The sequence below is a fragment of the Orcinus orca genome, chromosome 8 (genome assembly GCF_937001465.1).
Source record: "Orcinus orca chromosome 8, mOrcOrc1.1, whole genome shotgun sequence".
Classification (NCBI taxonomy): domain Eukaryota; kingdom Metazoa; phylum Chordata; class Mammalia; order Artiodactyla; family Delphinidae; genus Orcinus; species Orcinus orca.
In genome coordinates, this window is record NC_064566.1 from 78,708,952 (window position 1) to 78,724,864 (window position 15,913).

Sequence of the window (15,913 nt, forward strand, 5' to 3'; positions counted from 1 at the left end):
TCAGGACCCACCACACAGAGCTATAAATTAGATCAAACTCCTGGGCTCATGTTATCTAGAGGAAAATAAGATCTCAACAAACCTGAGCTTCTCCTTTAGGTAGGGAAAGAGGGCAAGAAGTTGTGTTGGTTTGGCAGCTGAGAAAATTTTCTGCAGCTCTTGAGAGTTCTCTCTGTGTCTCAGTTTTCCATTTGTGTCAAATGAAAAATCCTTCCTAAAGCAGTGTATGATTCAGTGACAATCTGTGTTTGATATTCCTTGGGCCTTTTTTGTCTTTGGGGTAGAGGAATAAACTCCTGATTTCCTTCCCTTAGAAACATGGACTTAGACATCCCAGAAGCCTTCCAGAAAGAGTTCACCTGCCTCGTGTGCCTGAATTACCTTCTAGACCCAGTCACCATAGGCTGTGGACACAGCTTCTGTAGGTCCTGTCTCTGTCTTCTCTGGGGGCAAGTTGAAGACCCTGCCAAATGCCCAGTGTGCAGGCAACAATCAGAGCAGACAAATCTCAAAACCAATTTTCTTCTGAAGAATCTGGTGTCCAATGCCAGAAAAGCAAATCTCGGGCAATTCCTGAACTCTGAGGGACATACGTGTGGGACCCATAAGGAGACAAAGAAGATCTTCTGTGAAGCCAACAAGAGCTTGCTCTGTTTGGTCTGCTCTCAAAGTCAGGAGCACAGGGCTCACAGACACCGTTCCACTGAAGAGGCTGCTGAGGAATGCTGGGTGAGTGATGTCTGTGCAAGCACTTAGAGAGCTGGAGGATGGTACAGCTAAGATATTACAATCAGGACTTCCCTGGTGGCACAGTGGTTAAGACTCCATGCTCCCAATGAAGGGGGCCCAGCTTCGATCCCTGGTCAGGGAACTACATCCCACATGAATGCCCCAAATAAGAGTGCACATGCCACAACTAAGGACCCAGCGAGCCACAACTAAGACCTGTCACAACAAAATAAGTAAATTAAATATTTTTTAAAAAAGGATATTATGATCATAATGATGATTAAACCCTCTCTTTACTGAGTGCCAGGTACACACCTAGTTAGCAATGACAAAGCTATGAAGAAAATGCTGCAGCATACCTGCCTTTATGGAACTTGTATCCAATGTCTGGGTGATAAAGTTAATTGAAATTATTTGGATGATAAACTATTATGCTCAAGGCTCTATAAAGCCTTCATTTTGAGAAAGAGTCTTTGTCTCTAAAATCTACAAGTGCAAAAAGTCTTTTCCATTGGATACAGGTTTCCTGGACTCTGGACAAAGAAGGAAGATGCAGTACATTGGAATTAGCAGGCAGCGAGCATCACTACATCCAAATTCTACTGCTAGATGCCAAACTACCTGAAAATTAGCCATGCTCAATAATACCCTGTTCCTTTCCCTAGATCTAAGATTCCCTGATGGTATGTGGTTCTGTAGTGTGGAATCTTCTAAAACTGATCCATAGCGAGCAAGAATAGGGGAATGTGGTGATCTGTTCCGGTCCTTCCAGTCTTCCTCTAGGTCCTGTACCTGACATCCCTGGGTACACTCCATCGTCTGGGGTCTGAAACCTCAATCTATTTTTTTTCTGGTGTTAAAATTCAATTATTTTACAGGAGAAGCTGGCAAATGAAATGAGATCTTTATGGGAAAAGATCCAATAAATTGAAAGAAGTTTCAAGAAAAATGGCAGAGGAACTGACCCTTGGATGGTAAGTATGAGAATGTATTTCTCTTTGAAACAAGTTGAGGCAGACATGCTAGAAACTTATCCCTGAATAATTTGAGGTGAAATCATCATGTGCCATGAAATTCTGAGAATGGGTTGAACACCATTTAAAAACATTGTCTATGTACCATTTGAACCCACAAAACCCGCCTCTTGGGTTTTTTAGAATCTAATGGATCAGTAACCACAACAAAAATCCACTAGAAGAATGTGCCACAGGTGCTAAGGTGGAGGCACATGGAGTGATGTGGACGATTCCATGCCCATGATTCGGGATCCCAGGGAAAACTTCTCATGTTTAAGATCAATCCCACGTCTGAAGATCAAGTGGGTGTTTAAAAATCCGTGGGTTATTTCAGGCACAGATTTCTGTAAGTCATACATTCCAGAAAGTAAAGGGCATATCATTGGGAACCACAAGTACTTCAGTCTGATTAGTACATGAGCCCAGGTGATACAAAGGAGACATGAACAGGAATTTAAGGGGTGTGCCTGTCATCGTGAAAAGCGACAGCTCACTAGCTAGAGAGTGATATTAGTTCAAGTAGGAGAAAATGTGACATGTTAAAGAAAAACCTCAGGGAGAAAAGGAACAAGGAGAAAGACAGAGATGGAGAGTGAGAGAGTGAATCCATCAATACTGAGAGGGAATATGCAATGCAATGAGGATGAATGACCTTCCAAACAATATGGGAAGGAGGCTGTGGCCTTAGAGGGAGGACAGAACCTGTTTATAGAAAAAAGGAGGGCAGAAAGAAAGGGCTATGGGCATTGGCACCTGTTTGAGGACAGTAGGTGAGATTCTTAGGAAGATCTTTCCTGAGGATACTAACCCTGAGAGTAAAATGGAACATGGCTGCTCAGAGAGAAACTCGGGCTGTGGAGTTGGGGAGGATTGAGATGAGAAACGAATTTACTTATTAACATTGAGATGAGGATACTGCATATGATGTATGAATCACCCATACATTTCAATTGCTTGCATGGGGTCTTTCAGATTTGAAAGCAGGCATATGAAAGAAATGATCCATGAAAAGATTTTCTCCAGATGTTTCAGGAACTCATGAATTTGATGAAAGTGGTTTGAGGAAAGGGTGGCTTTGGCTCTTGATGTAGTTAAAAACAATGAAAAATAAGTGAAGGAAAGAGGAATAAATTGATTTCTTAGAAGATACGAATTTGGGATGGATGTAGCTTCTTGGGAGAGAACATGAATCAGAGCAAACTAAATGCGGTTGAAATCCATCTCACAACAGTTCTACGTGTATCGATATGGAGACATGATTAGGAAAACTTATCAGATGGTAACTCCATTTCTTCAGGAGGAAAAAATTACTACTTAGGGAGTATTATAAAAGAAAGCCAAAAGATTTGTAAGCAAATCAGAAAAAGACAAGAGGAAATGAGTGGAAAGAAGACAGACCTCAAAGTAATATACAAAGAGCTCATGAAAATGTCCTATAAACCAGATGTGGAGCTGCTCCAGGTAAGAACTGAGGACTGAAAATATTTTATCTGAAGCTCACACCTTCAATGACCATTAAATGGTACCAGGGGGATATTTATTCATCTCTTGCATCCTAAGGTGGGAGTCTCTCCTAGTTGGAAATATTATAGATGAAATGCAACTCATCCAAACCATGATTGAGCAAGCTTTACAGAATTGTTATTATGGAGACTCCCCAGGAATATTCCCTTCTCAAAATCTCCTTTTGTAGCTTGCTTCTGTCAAAACCAGAAAGGAACAACTTATGTATTGTCATTCAGTTTTTTGATCTCCAGCTGGGCAATGGGAGAAACTTGTCAAAAGCTCATATATTTCCACCTCCTGTTGGGATATCCTAGGTTTGAGTTGCCTTTTTGGAGGGGCATATTACCCTTTTGGACAAGCCCTAGGAAAGACGAATTTACAGAGAGCTGAGGGTTGCAGCAATGCACAATCACTACGTTTGTCCTTTCTCTCACTCTCTCTCACTCTCTCTCTCTCTCTTGCTCTTTCTCTTTCACCCTCAGGTTTGTTAATTTATTAAGAATTTAGATACTTTCAACACATCGTGCCAGAATTTTCTTTAGGGAGAAAAAGGAAAACGGATTTTCCAGACTGTTTTCTTGTGGTGGTGATTAGATCTCTTCTGAAGTATTCCCCAAACCAAATCCTGGTTGGCTATTTATGAAGAAGTCAAATCTTATATTTTTAATTTTATTTTTGACAGGAATTGGGAGACAAAGTGAAATGGTAAGTCTAATCTTGTGATGCTGACCAGGGCGCTGTGAAAGAGATCAAGCTGCATTTAACAAAGGGAACACATAACTTACTAGATAATACTACATTGCTTGTGTGTGCATGTGTGGTGCCTGTTTTGCTGAGTATGATTTCCTGTTCCGTTTGAATCAGAACTGAGCATCAGAAGTTTGCTCCTGTGGCTTAGAGAGGTATGTGCTGTACAGCTCAATGCAGAAGTTTCTAAAAGGCCAGTTTTTTTCTGATTTAAATTTCAAAATCATAAACACACTGAAGTGCAAGGACTAGTACTTCCCAGGCATTAGGTGAGAGAGGCAAGTATCTCCGAGAAATGGGGGTGAAATCACGTCGTGAATTAAAGTGAGAAAAAATTTCCTAAGAATGGCATGATCCCATCCCATGATTGTGGAGAAAAGGATTTTGATAAGAGAGTTGAGCTGAAGGATGCTGACTTTTTCTTAAAGGCTGTGGTTAAGAAGTCCTGGCCAGCAGAAAGTTTAACCACATCTTCCTCCTTACAGGAGCGAGTCAGCACAGCTGCACATGCCTCAGCCTCTGCTGCCAGAACTGCGTGCACGACCCATCACTGGGCTGATGGACTGGCTCAACCGCTTCCGAGGTGAGTGTCACCCCATCGGTGTGTCCACCCTGCAAGGTCCTTCAATAATGTTTCCACAGACAATCTTTCCCTCTTCATCTCTCACCTTGTATAGAACAGCCTGCAAATAGGCATGTATAGACATGTGCAGTCACAGGGTCATTAAAATCCTTACAAAATACACGCAGGCTGGTGCAGGGATAGATGTGATTCAGGCCTTATAAATTACTTATAAATCTGATAAATAATTTCTATAATGTAAAAAAGGACATGATCCAAAAATGGCTCCTTGAGCCCTAGAAATAGCATCACATACAATGTCAGTTGTTCACTGAATTCTAGAAAACGGGTTATTAATCCAGGATATTCCAATTTCAGGGTCTAAGTGCAGTTACTTAGAGGTCAAAAACATTTTTGCTTGAAAGTTTGTTGGCAATTGAATGTATGATGTGTTTTTTTCCATTGATATAATCAGAAAATATATATAAGCCACAAAAATTAGATGCAGAGACCAGGATTTGTGAACAACAACAAGGAAGCAAATCGGTGGTTGATGAGCCACATAGAGCTTCATGATGAACCTAACTCTGGAGGGTAACGTAGCAGGAAGTGGAAGACTAGGCCTCACGTTGGAACCACATATCAAAGGCGGAAATTCCTACAAGGAAACCACTTTTAAGAAGCCATCCTTAGGCTTTGTTTCTGCAGTGCCCATTTGCTAACTTAACTGAGATGCTAGAATGATCACCAGTTCTCTACTCTACAACGTATTTTTTTTCCCCTGAGCAGTGGTAGTGGAGGTGGAGGTGAGTTATATTGTCATGGTCTTGGAGGTGATCAGTGCCTGGTGTCCAGTCTTTTAGATGTCAGGAAAAGTACCCAGCCAGAAGTAGCCATGACCTCCCTATCCTGTATAATCTCTGAATTTTTAGAAAGTGTTTTCCATGCTAACTAGTTATCTGTTTCCTCAGCAGATATCCTGGCAACATTTGAATCCAATGTTTCCAGTTAGAACTGCACTTCTAATAACCTTAAGGTTTTTTTTTTTTTTTCTCCCAGTGAGACCCTAAGTGGACCCTCTTCTCTCATAGACATAATTTTTTTTTTAACATTGATTTTGACTGGAGTATTCTCTCATCTCTCCACAGTAACAATTTCATTCCATAATGAAGTAAGCAGACAGCACATCAGGCTGTTTGATGATGCAAGAAGTTTGAAGTATGAGCGTAACAGCCTCTATGTGTCTTTGGATGGCAGAACATCACAGTATTTTGCTGCATGGGGATCCCGGGGCTTCACCTCTGACAAACAGTACTGGCAGGTGGATGTGGATGGCTCTTGGGACTGGGCTGTAGGCATCTGTAAGGATTCCTGGACAAGGAAGGATGATGGCATACTGAAGGAATCCAACAGGGACAACTTTCTCCTTGTGTGTGTGAAGGAGGGTCATCATTACCGTCTCTGGACCACCATCCCAAACACTCCTCGGTACACAGGGAAACCTCAGGGCAGGGTTGGCGTGTTCCTTGATTTTGACAGTGGGAGTATGGGTTTTGTGGACGTTGCCAGGCGCTCCCTCCTTTGGAGGTACGAGGATGGCCTGTTCACTTTCCCTGTCAGGCCTTTCATTTGCACTGGCCACACGTGAGCAGGGCTAAGTCAGGACCCTGACTGGATGCTCAGGACTCCTTCTCTGAGGGAACCCTTCTCAGCTGCAGCAAATCAAGGTTACTTCATTGTCTTTAGGCTCTTTCTACTGTAATCGAATCTCCTTTTATTGCTATTTTTTATAAAGATAATGTCAAATGCAAACTTTTGTTGGTGTCTTCCATCTTCCTGACAATAAAAGCTTGCCTTACAGACATTTGTCTGGAATATGTGACGTGGCTGTTCATGTGTATTGTGAGCTTGCTCAACTCACCAAAGTGTGGGCGTGTGCTTCCCACTTCCTGATACCAGTACAGGAACCCAGGGCTTACACAGCATGGACAGACCTGGTCACCAACCAGACCCACGTCAGCCCCCAACTTTCTCCTCCTTCCTCATGATCTACTCTGTCCTACACATCAATTCACCCTCAGGGTGAAAACCGATTTGACAGAGAAATCTCCACTGGCCCTGGAGACAGGGATAAGTCTTCTTTTCTTAGAGAACCCAGAATTTGCAGGTCCCTTACTTTTACAATAATATAAGGGAAAAGACCTAAAGAATGGAAGTGCCTCATGAGGGGCACTGAACAAATCTTTGCCTGAATAAATTAATAAATAGGCAAAACAATTATCTTATTGGAAAGGAGCTTTGCAATAAACGTTAGGGACTAGAATCTATAAGTTTAAAGTTTCAGGATTTGAAGGTGGACGTCAAAAACTGATTAGATTACACACATTGAGCTTGAGCCCAATTGATTTTTAATTATCTTGGAAAAGTGCATCTGTGTGTTGGAGGCTCTGTTAGTGTAGATACTACAAGTGTGAGGGTGATTGTGTGTATTGCAATCAAGGTGGTCTTACATTATTGTTTTATATTATTTTAATTTAACTTAGGATCATCACCTAGGCCACGAAGGATGAGATGGTAGGACAGGGAACATTGTCTGTTCCCATTTTACCATCATACAATAGAGCATTGGTTTTTGATTTAAATGTTGCTGTCCCACACTGAATTGTATATTCACCATTGTAATTCCACCACTAAATATACTTTCTGAATATATTATGATAAGTTTTTCAATACTGGTTAATTAAATTTACTATCTAGCATACGTTATAAACCTTACTAGATCCTAGGGCTTCCCTGGTGGCGCAGTGGTTGAGAGTCCACCTGCTGATAAAGGGGACACGGGTTCGTGCCCTGGTCTGGGAAGATCCCACATGCCGTGGAGCGGCTGGGCCCATCAGCCATGGCCACTGAGCCTGCGTGTCCGGAGCCTGTGCTTGGCAATGGGAAAGGCTACAAGAGTGAGAGGCCCGCGTACTGCAGAAAAAGAAAAAAACAAAAAAACAACAACTTACTGCATCTTAGTAGCAAGAGCTTCCTGTATTATCTGACATTTGAAATAAAAACAATCATGTCTTTGGCACTAATTTTACAGATTTCATGTTGAGCAAGGAAGCAAATTGTATAATTTGCAACACGGTTTTCCAAATACATTCAACATTTCAGCCAAGGATCAAACCTGCATCCCCTGAGTTGGAAGAAGGATTCTTAACCACTGGACCACCAGGGAGGTCCCTATTTTATTTTTTGATGGTTCCCGAAAGTTATTTTACTTTGAATATACAGGAAAAGAGATCCACAAACGAGAAGCTATGTTCTATGGCTATGTCTTTTAAACAATGTTTTGCATTTACAAAAATTTTTTTCTCTTGATTAAAAGCACCAGCTGAAGATACAGGCTGCTAAAAATATAAGACAGTGGGCTTCCCTGGTGGCACAATGGTTGAGAGTCCGCCTGCCGATGCAGGGGACTCGGATTCGTGCCCCGGTCCGGGAAGATCCCACATGCCGTGGAGCGGCTGGGCCTGTGAGCCATGGCCGCTGAGCCTGCGTGTCTGGAGCCTGTGCTCCACAACGGGAATGGCCACAACAGTGAGAGGCCCGGGTACCACACACACACACACACAAATATATATATATATATATATATATATATATATATATATATATATATATATACACACACACATATATATATGTGTATATATATATATATATATATAAAAAACGTTACAAACCCATTAAAAGTATGCCAAACATGCTTATTAAAAACCCTTTAAGGAAACAAAGACAATACAACCAACAAATTTACCCACTGTGCCCAGTGGCCCTTTCCGATTTCCCTGCCTGCGTTCCCAATAACTGGAACTGGGAGTGCTTACCCCAGTGGGAGGACCCTGGCCTCACCCACGGGCAACTGTGAGGACCCAACAGGGGAAGGCAGCTATGCGTCTGTGACGGAACCTGGCACCCCTGGACCAGCGCCTCCAGAACCTTAGACCCTGAGGGCCCCACTGCCGATAGGACGAAGTGGGAGGCGCACACGAGGGGTCTGACCAGCTTTCAATAATTTACCTGCCAACAGGAATCTTTCTGCTACCCCCTCACACTCCTTTGTGCTTAAAGTTTGGAGTTTTATTTATCTGTTTTTTGTAAACACTTAGCTGTATGACACTAGCTGTAATGTCTCCCTGGGACCTCCCTTGCTGGCTGTCTTAAGTTCTTATGATTGAGAAACTGTGAGGCTCTGAATCTGGACTCACAGGAAGGTATTTACAACAGCTTTATGTAATGGAAAGATGCTGCAGTGAAGGGGAGTGTCAAAGCCCGCACACACACATGCATGCACGTACACACGGGTTGGCTTCCATAAAGCTAGAGTGGAATATTAAATATCAAGTACTGAATTTTTAACTGTACACTTAAGAACTTATCCTTAACTTTACATATACATAGATAACAGAGTGGTCACTAAACGCACCTTAACATCAGGACAGACGGTAAGTTTTGAGGTTCTTATTTCAACTGTTCTATGTACAAAATGCCCTAGAAACAAAGAAAGGCTTCAAGAAATACGCAGAGACAAACATGATGTAAAGTGCGACTGGCCTCCTCATAGCGTCCCTGGAAGATGAAGAGCCTAAGCACTTGGAAAGCTGCCGTTAGCCGGCAGTGCGAGCTGACAGGGAAGCTGTGGTCTGCACTGATCCTCTCCGACAAACTGAATAGTACCTCTTGGTGTCTACGTCCTTCCCTTATATACACACTCACCAGGTTGGTCACCATGAAGGCCCACAGCTCCTGGTGACTGGTGAGCTGCAAAGCTGTGGTGAACTGGGCTTTAGCATTGTCCATGCAGTTGACAGAGACACAATACAAGCCCGGCAGTGTATGCTGAGTGGTTGGAGCAGAGCCAGGGGGGTTGCTGACACAGCTGACAGACCTGGGACACCTCCTGCATGCAGTGGCCTTATGTCCTGTCACGAGCCTGCACGTGATGATGTGCTCAAGCAGGATTACTTGGAAGGAGGACAGGATGGGGCTGCAGTAGAGCACCTGGAGCTTCTCCAGCTACATGAGGGCCTTGTCTGTGGACTTCTGCACTTTCTCTAAGTAGCCGGCTTGCATGGAGTGCATCACAGTCACCAGGTAGACAAGCAAGCACATGTGTCCCTTGGGCAGCCAGTGGAAGAGGTTGGTGTGGTTGCTGGGCACTATCTTCTCATGTGCAGTATGGAGATGGTGTGGAGGCACTGCGGCAGCTGCTTCAGGCACAGCTTCACGCGCTTTACCTGCCCGGTACTCAGGTAGTGGGTAACCTGGAGCACCAGGTAGAAGACACACAGAGACTCTTTCTGGATGGGGTTCCCATGCCAGTTCTCAACTATCTGTCCACAGAGAGTCAGCAATGGGTGGACTTCCTGCAACTTACACTCCATCAGCTGCAGCATCCCTTTGCTGAGCAGGACCAGTGGCCGTGTGTACTCAGATCCCACCACCCGGAGGGTTCTCGGCCTCCACACTCAGGAGGTTGCAGGCTGACACCAAGTCCTCTTGGTCCTTGGGCCTCTTTTGTGTTGGGGGAAGAGGAATAAACTCCTGATTTCCTTCCCTTAGAAAAATGGACTCAGACATCCCAGAAGCCTTCCAGAAAGAGCTCACCTGCCTCGTGTGCCTGAATTACCTTCTAGACCCACTCACCATAGGTTGTGGACACAGCTTCTGTAGGTCCTGTCTTTGTCTTTTCTGGGAGCAAGCTGAAGACCCTGCCAGTTGCCCAGTGTGCAGACAACGATCAGAGCAGACAAACCTCAAAACCAATTTTCTTCTGAAGAATCTGGTGTCCATTGTCAGAAAAGCAAATCTCAGGCAATTCCTGAACTCTAAGGAACATACGTGTGGGACCCATAAGGAGACAAAGAAGATCTTCTGTGAAGCCAACAAGAGCTTGCTCTGTTTGGTCTGCTCTCAAAGTCAGGAGCAGGGCTCACAGACACCGTTCCACTGAAGAGGCTGCTGAAGAATGCTGGGTGAGTGATGTCTGTGCAAGCACTTAGAGAGCTGGAGGATGGTACAGCCAAGAGATTAAAAGGATATTACAATCAGGACTTCCCTGGTGGCACAGTGGTTAAGACTCCATGCTCCCAATGAAGGGGGCCCAGCTTTGATCCCTGGTCAGGGAACTAGGTCCCACACTCATGCCCCAAATAAGAGTGGGCATGCCACAACTAAGGACCCAGCGAGCCACAACTAAGACCTGTCACAACAAAATAAGTAAATTAAATATCTTTTTAAAAAGGATATTACGATCATAATGATGATTAAACCCTCTCTTTACTGAGTGCCAGGTACAGACTTAGGTAGCAATGACAAAGCTATGAAGAAAATGCTGCAGCATACCTGCCTTTATGGAACTTGTATCCAATGGCTGGGTGATAAAGTTAATTGAAATTCTTTGGGTGATACATTATTATGCTCAAGGCTCTATAAAGCCTTCATTTTGAGAAAGAGTCTTTGTTTCTAAAATCTATAAGTGCAAAAAGTCTTTTCCATTGGATACAGGTTTCCTGACTCTGGACAAAGAAGGAAGATGCAGTACATTGGAATCAGCAGGCAGCGAGCATCACTACATCCAAATTCTGATGCAAGATGCCAAACTACCTGAAAATTAGCCATGCTCAATAAAATCCTGTTCCTTTCCCTAGATCTAAGATTCCCTGATGGTGTGTGGTTCTGTAGTGTGGAATCTTCTAAAACTGATCCATAGTGACGAAGAATAGGGGAATGTGGTGATCTGTTCTGGTCCTTCTAGTCTTCCTCTAGGTCCTGTACCTGACCTCGTTCCCACCACAGGATCTCCACCTACCCCACCCTATTTACCCTTCAAGTCTGTCTTCAAATGCCACTCCCTTACACTAGCCTAAGTTTATACTTCATTTTATATTCCTTTAATATACTCCCCTTTTTCCCCTTTCATACACTGACCTGAATTTTAACTACAATTCCTGTAGCATTTATTCAGTTCCTTGCTCCCTGACTATAGCCTTCATAAGGGTAGGTATGATGTCTGTCTTGTTCATGGCTACTCCTCAGTACCTAAAACAAGTGTTAATAAATAAGCAACAAAATAATCAAGGAATGTATTCAGATGTACTATTCACAGTATTGAAAATATGTTTACAGATTGAAAGGCAGAAAGTCTCAAATCACAGTGACAAAATTCCAAGTCAAAATATTGTTTGCTAGTAGATATGAATTTAATCATCTAGAGTGATTGCAGGGAATCCCATATAAATCTTAGACCGACAACATTTTATTTTCATTCTTAGCTTTCCATTTATTCCTGCCTGTTCTTTCCTGTTACTGGCTAATTAAAAGTCTTACTATTCATCTATATTAAGATTTTCTAGTTCAGGGCTTCTTCAACATCAGAACAATTGACAGTTGGGACTGGTTTTTTCTTTCTTGTAGGTCTGCCTTGTAGGATGTTTAGCAGAATCCTTGGTCTCTACTCTTGAAATATCAATGGTAACTTCCAATTGTGACAAACAAAAATTTTTCCACATATCAACAATAACCCTCTGAAAGAAAAAATCACCCCCATTTGAATCCACTGCACTAGTTGATGGAAAAAAGTAGATGAGACATTGATAATGATGAAATAATATTTGTATTTTTAGGTATGACAAGAAAATTTAAACATAAAATTCCCTTCCTGTGTTTGTCTGGGCCTCCTCTCTCCCTCCCTCATGTGCAGTGTGCATCTGCATTCCACACTAACTAGACCTCCTCAAACATGGGGGTGCCCACTCGAGCATAAAGATCCTTTGCTTCCCTTTCCTCTAATGTTGGCAATGTAACTTCTTGAAGAAGAACATTCTTTCTCAACTCTGTAAGGGATCATAACGACTTGCTGCTAACTTTGTATGAGTTACCTGGACTGTATATCTTTGGTGAACTTTATATAAAATATCAATATGTCATTTGGATGTATGATCCCTTTGTCTTGAAAAGTTATGTGACTGTTCCTTCCATTTCTAACAGGTGGAATAGTTCTCAGAGCCCCTGAGAGTCTGTCTCCTGGGTTATACTCCTCAGTTTGGCTTGAGTAAAATGCTCTTTTTTTCCCTTACCTTGACTGTTAATTGAATTTTCATTGACAATAAGATCCATAAAGTAGTTTATATAGATATGCTAACTGATTCCTAAGGTTGTGCATAAAATCTAGAGCATGTAAGGCAGTAACACAGAGGATAGTGGAAAACTTGCTTATAAGAATATAAACATATAAACAAATAAATAATAATATGGAAGAGAAATACAAAAAAAAAATAGTTATACAGTCCAGCCACACATTTCCTAAAAAAAGACACACTTTTTGATATATACAGAATTACAGATTTGCGCTCAAGGATAGGATGTTGAGGGGAATAATAGACTCTATGGTATGTTTTTACCTGGTTAATGAAGAACAATGTTACTACAGAATTGTTGAGAAATTATGTCAGATTAGTCTGAACATTTACTGAGGCAATGGTTCCTTCACTCCATATGAGAAGCTTCCCTGGACTCTAACTCTCTAGAAACTGTGCTGATCTTCCAAGCACAAGGCTCTACAAATCAGACAAATTTTTCTTCATCATCCTTTTTTGATTTTTACAGCCTGCTTCCTTTCAGTAAATGTGATTTGTCTACTTAAAAGGATTATGTTAATTCAGGTTAATTGTGGATGTTTCCCAGGTATCTTGGAAATGAACCATCGGTGAGGGGAGAAACTCACATAGGAAGAATTCCTCGTGGCTGCAGATAAAGTAACACAGAGTGAATGATGCTTTTCCTAAAATGGGATTGAAGGAAACAATTGCTACTAATCTCCTTTCCACATAGCAACAAGTCTCTCTTCTTCCAGTTTTTTGTAGATTTTCTTCCTATCTTTTAAAAAAAAGGTATTTCCTTACGATTTTCTCTAGTAAGAAAACAATAAAATTAAGCCCTTCCCTTTAAAGCAGCGGCATGCTTGTACAATTCAGAGTCCCCCAAAGTTTGAAAGTTTTCATGCTCTAAAAGACAAATGTTTTAGGTGAACAGAAATTAAATCTTATAAAAAGATAGACAATTAAGAGATAAAATGTTTAAAAAATATAATAAAATATCAAAGAGATATGAGGAAATTTGACCAAAATCACACATCAGGAGTTGAGCTGGGGATGAAAATCATATTTTCTGCATTTTTCATTATCTACTAACAGGAACTATATTTAACATAATCTTGAATCCTTAGTCACTAGCAAGGAATCAAAGGAAAGCCGACAGGAGGAGAACCTGGGCAGTCATCTCCGCTAATTCTTAGTATCTTTAGCTGCAGTGATAAAGGTCAACTATATGGTGCTGGTAAAATCGAGCTCACATGGTAAGCACTCAGTCTATGCTTTCAAAGTACCATTTATTTCCTTTATTTTGCCATTATTCCTCTCATTTTCCTTAATGTTTCTTTAAAATTATAGCTTTCCCAGGAATTTATCGTGGGCCATGTTCTCTTCTCACTTTATACATTCCCTGTTTTACATGTTTATCTCCCTTTTTAAACTACACATATGCTGAATTTTCTGTATCAGTCTTTTTATTTCCATCGATAATCTTCTCTGAATAATTTTTTTTTTTTGAAGAATCTTCTTTTGAAAAATCTCTGACACAAAAAAAGAAAAAGAAAGTGACCAGCTAAATAAATAAATAACCTCTTCTGGGGATGAGAAGACTCACATGATGGGTTTAACTGGCAGTGTTCCCAGTGGTCTCACCTTGATTTCATTACTCAATTGTAAATATGACCCAGATGACATTAATTCTAATAAAGGTCATCAAAACTGAAAGATGTAGAAATGTCTTTAGAATAAGAAATTCTTAACACTATAACTAAGAAAATGTATCCATTACACATTTTCCTCACCTTCTAATCAAAGACAAGTCCAAAGGCCCATAGTAGCTTATTCTGCCAGTATGTACAACTAAATGCAAACTAAATAAGAAGAATATTAGGTATAAAACTTTCTTTGAAAAGGGGCAAAATTAAGCTTATGAAATTCAAGGTGTAATGACTGTTGCTCACTGAAATTTGAGTGTCAACAGAAAGCACTCAGGAATTTTAGGTGGAAATGGAAAGAAGTGATGAGTTGAAAGCAAATAAAGTAAAATTATACAATCTGAGATCACCTGGAGAGATGAAGTTTGTCAAAAGAAGCTGATAAAGAAATTTGTTAGTTAATGAAGGGCTACATGAAACAGGGGAGAAGAGTAGAGAGAACGTGTTCTATGAAAGCTAGGTAATATAGATGGACAGAATAAGGGCACATTTCTGATAAGTATTTCCAAATTTGGAGAATCAATTCTGACTCAGTCTTCTATTTCAGAGATTCAAAGATAAGTAGATATTCCTTGTCCATGACCCTTAGGAGCCAGATGCTGAAAAGGTAAACACTCGACATCTTGACGATGGTGAAAAGCAGAGTTTACTCTTCTGGAGAACTCATTCCTGGTTCTAACCCAGAACACTATGACATCGTTCTTGTTGAAGATCAGTTTATTTTCATGGAACATAACCTCATGTATATTTCTTCTGCTGTTCCTGTCATTGAATTTTTGTCTTCTAAACCAAACCAAACCAAACCAACAAGAGCTTTTAATGTGCATCCAGCACTTCCAGATAAGTTTTGAAGCTTGGTGTGTCATGTGCCTAATCTTGACCCAATAGGGTGGAAACACAACTGCTTTGGAACACAGTACATTATTTTCTTACACTTAGACCCCCTTGCTCAGGATATTTTCTCAGGATGGCTAAGAGATGGCATCGATAAGCTCTTTTTTGTGCACTTAGAAAAAAGCCAGTTATTGAAGATATCAATCTTCCTCTTGATTACCTGTTATATATGAACGGACACGTGAAAGAAAAACAGCCTCTGGGGACTTCCCTGGTGGTCCTCTTCCACTTCAGTGTTCCATCCTTGGTCAGGGTACTAAGATCCCGCATGCCACTCAGGGCAGCCCCCGCTAAAAAAAAGAAAGAAAAAAGAAAAACAGCCTCTGAGTCACAGTCTTTGTTAGAGCAAATCAGCCTGCCCCCTAACTCATTTGAGAGATTTTCCCTTGCCCTGAGTATCTGAAAGAAGTGAACTCCCAGTTTCATGGAATTTAGCACATTACAGTTTATGCAATTTTTTCACATTTCAGTCATCATTTATCCCGTGACCATACACCAAGGTATTTTCTTTGTTTTTCTTTCTTGGTTTCTTTCTTTTCTTTGTTTCCTTCTTTATTCAGTTTCTTTTTCTTCTTTCTTACAGGGATATGTATCATTCTATTT

At 41.2% G+C, this 15,913-nt stretch overlaps 1 protein-coding gene and 1 pseudogene across 1 annotated transcript; one reads left to right on the top strand and one right to left on the bottom strand.

The window, feature by feature from the left end:
* Window positions 1-318: 318 nt before the first annotated feature.
* On the top strand, window positions 319-6,208 carry LOC101281962 (tripartite motif-containing protein 43-like). Its single transcript, XM_049713836.1, has 5 exons — window positions 319-729; window positions 1,608-1,649; window positions 3,934-3,956; window positions 4,484-4,581; window positions 5,709-6,208. The coding sequence occupies exons 1-5, from the start codon at window positions 319-321 to the stop codon at window positions 6,206-6,208; spliced, it is 1,074 nt and encodes a 357-aa protein (XP_049569793.1).
* A 2,894-nt stretch (window positions 6,209-9,102) lies between these two features.
* On the bottom strand, window positions 9,103-10,191 carry LOC125965235 (MAU2 chromatid cohesion factor homolog; annotated as a pseudogene).
* Between the last annotated feature and the right edge of the window lie 5,722 nt (window positions 10,192-15,913).

Bases quoted from the DNA above. Each gene is read 5' to 3' on its own strand.
- LOC101281962 (XM_049713836.1), top strand. From the start codon at position 319: ATGGACTTAGACATCCCAGAAGCCTTCCAGAAAGAGTTCACCTGCCTC. The intron at 730-1,607 runs GTGAGTGATGTC...ATTATTTTACAG, and splicing joins AGGCTGCTGAGGAATGCTGG to GAGAAGCTGGCAAATGAAAT. The intron at 4,582-5,708 runs GTGAGTGTCACC...ATCTCTCCACAG, and splicing joins CTGGCTCAACCGCTTCCGAG to TAACAATTTCATTCCATAAT.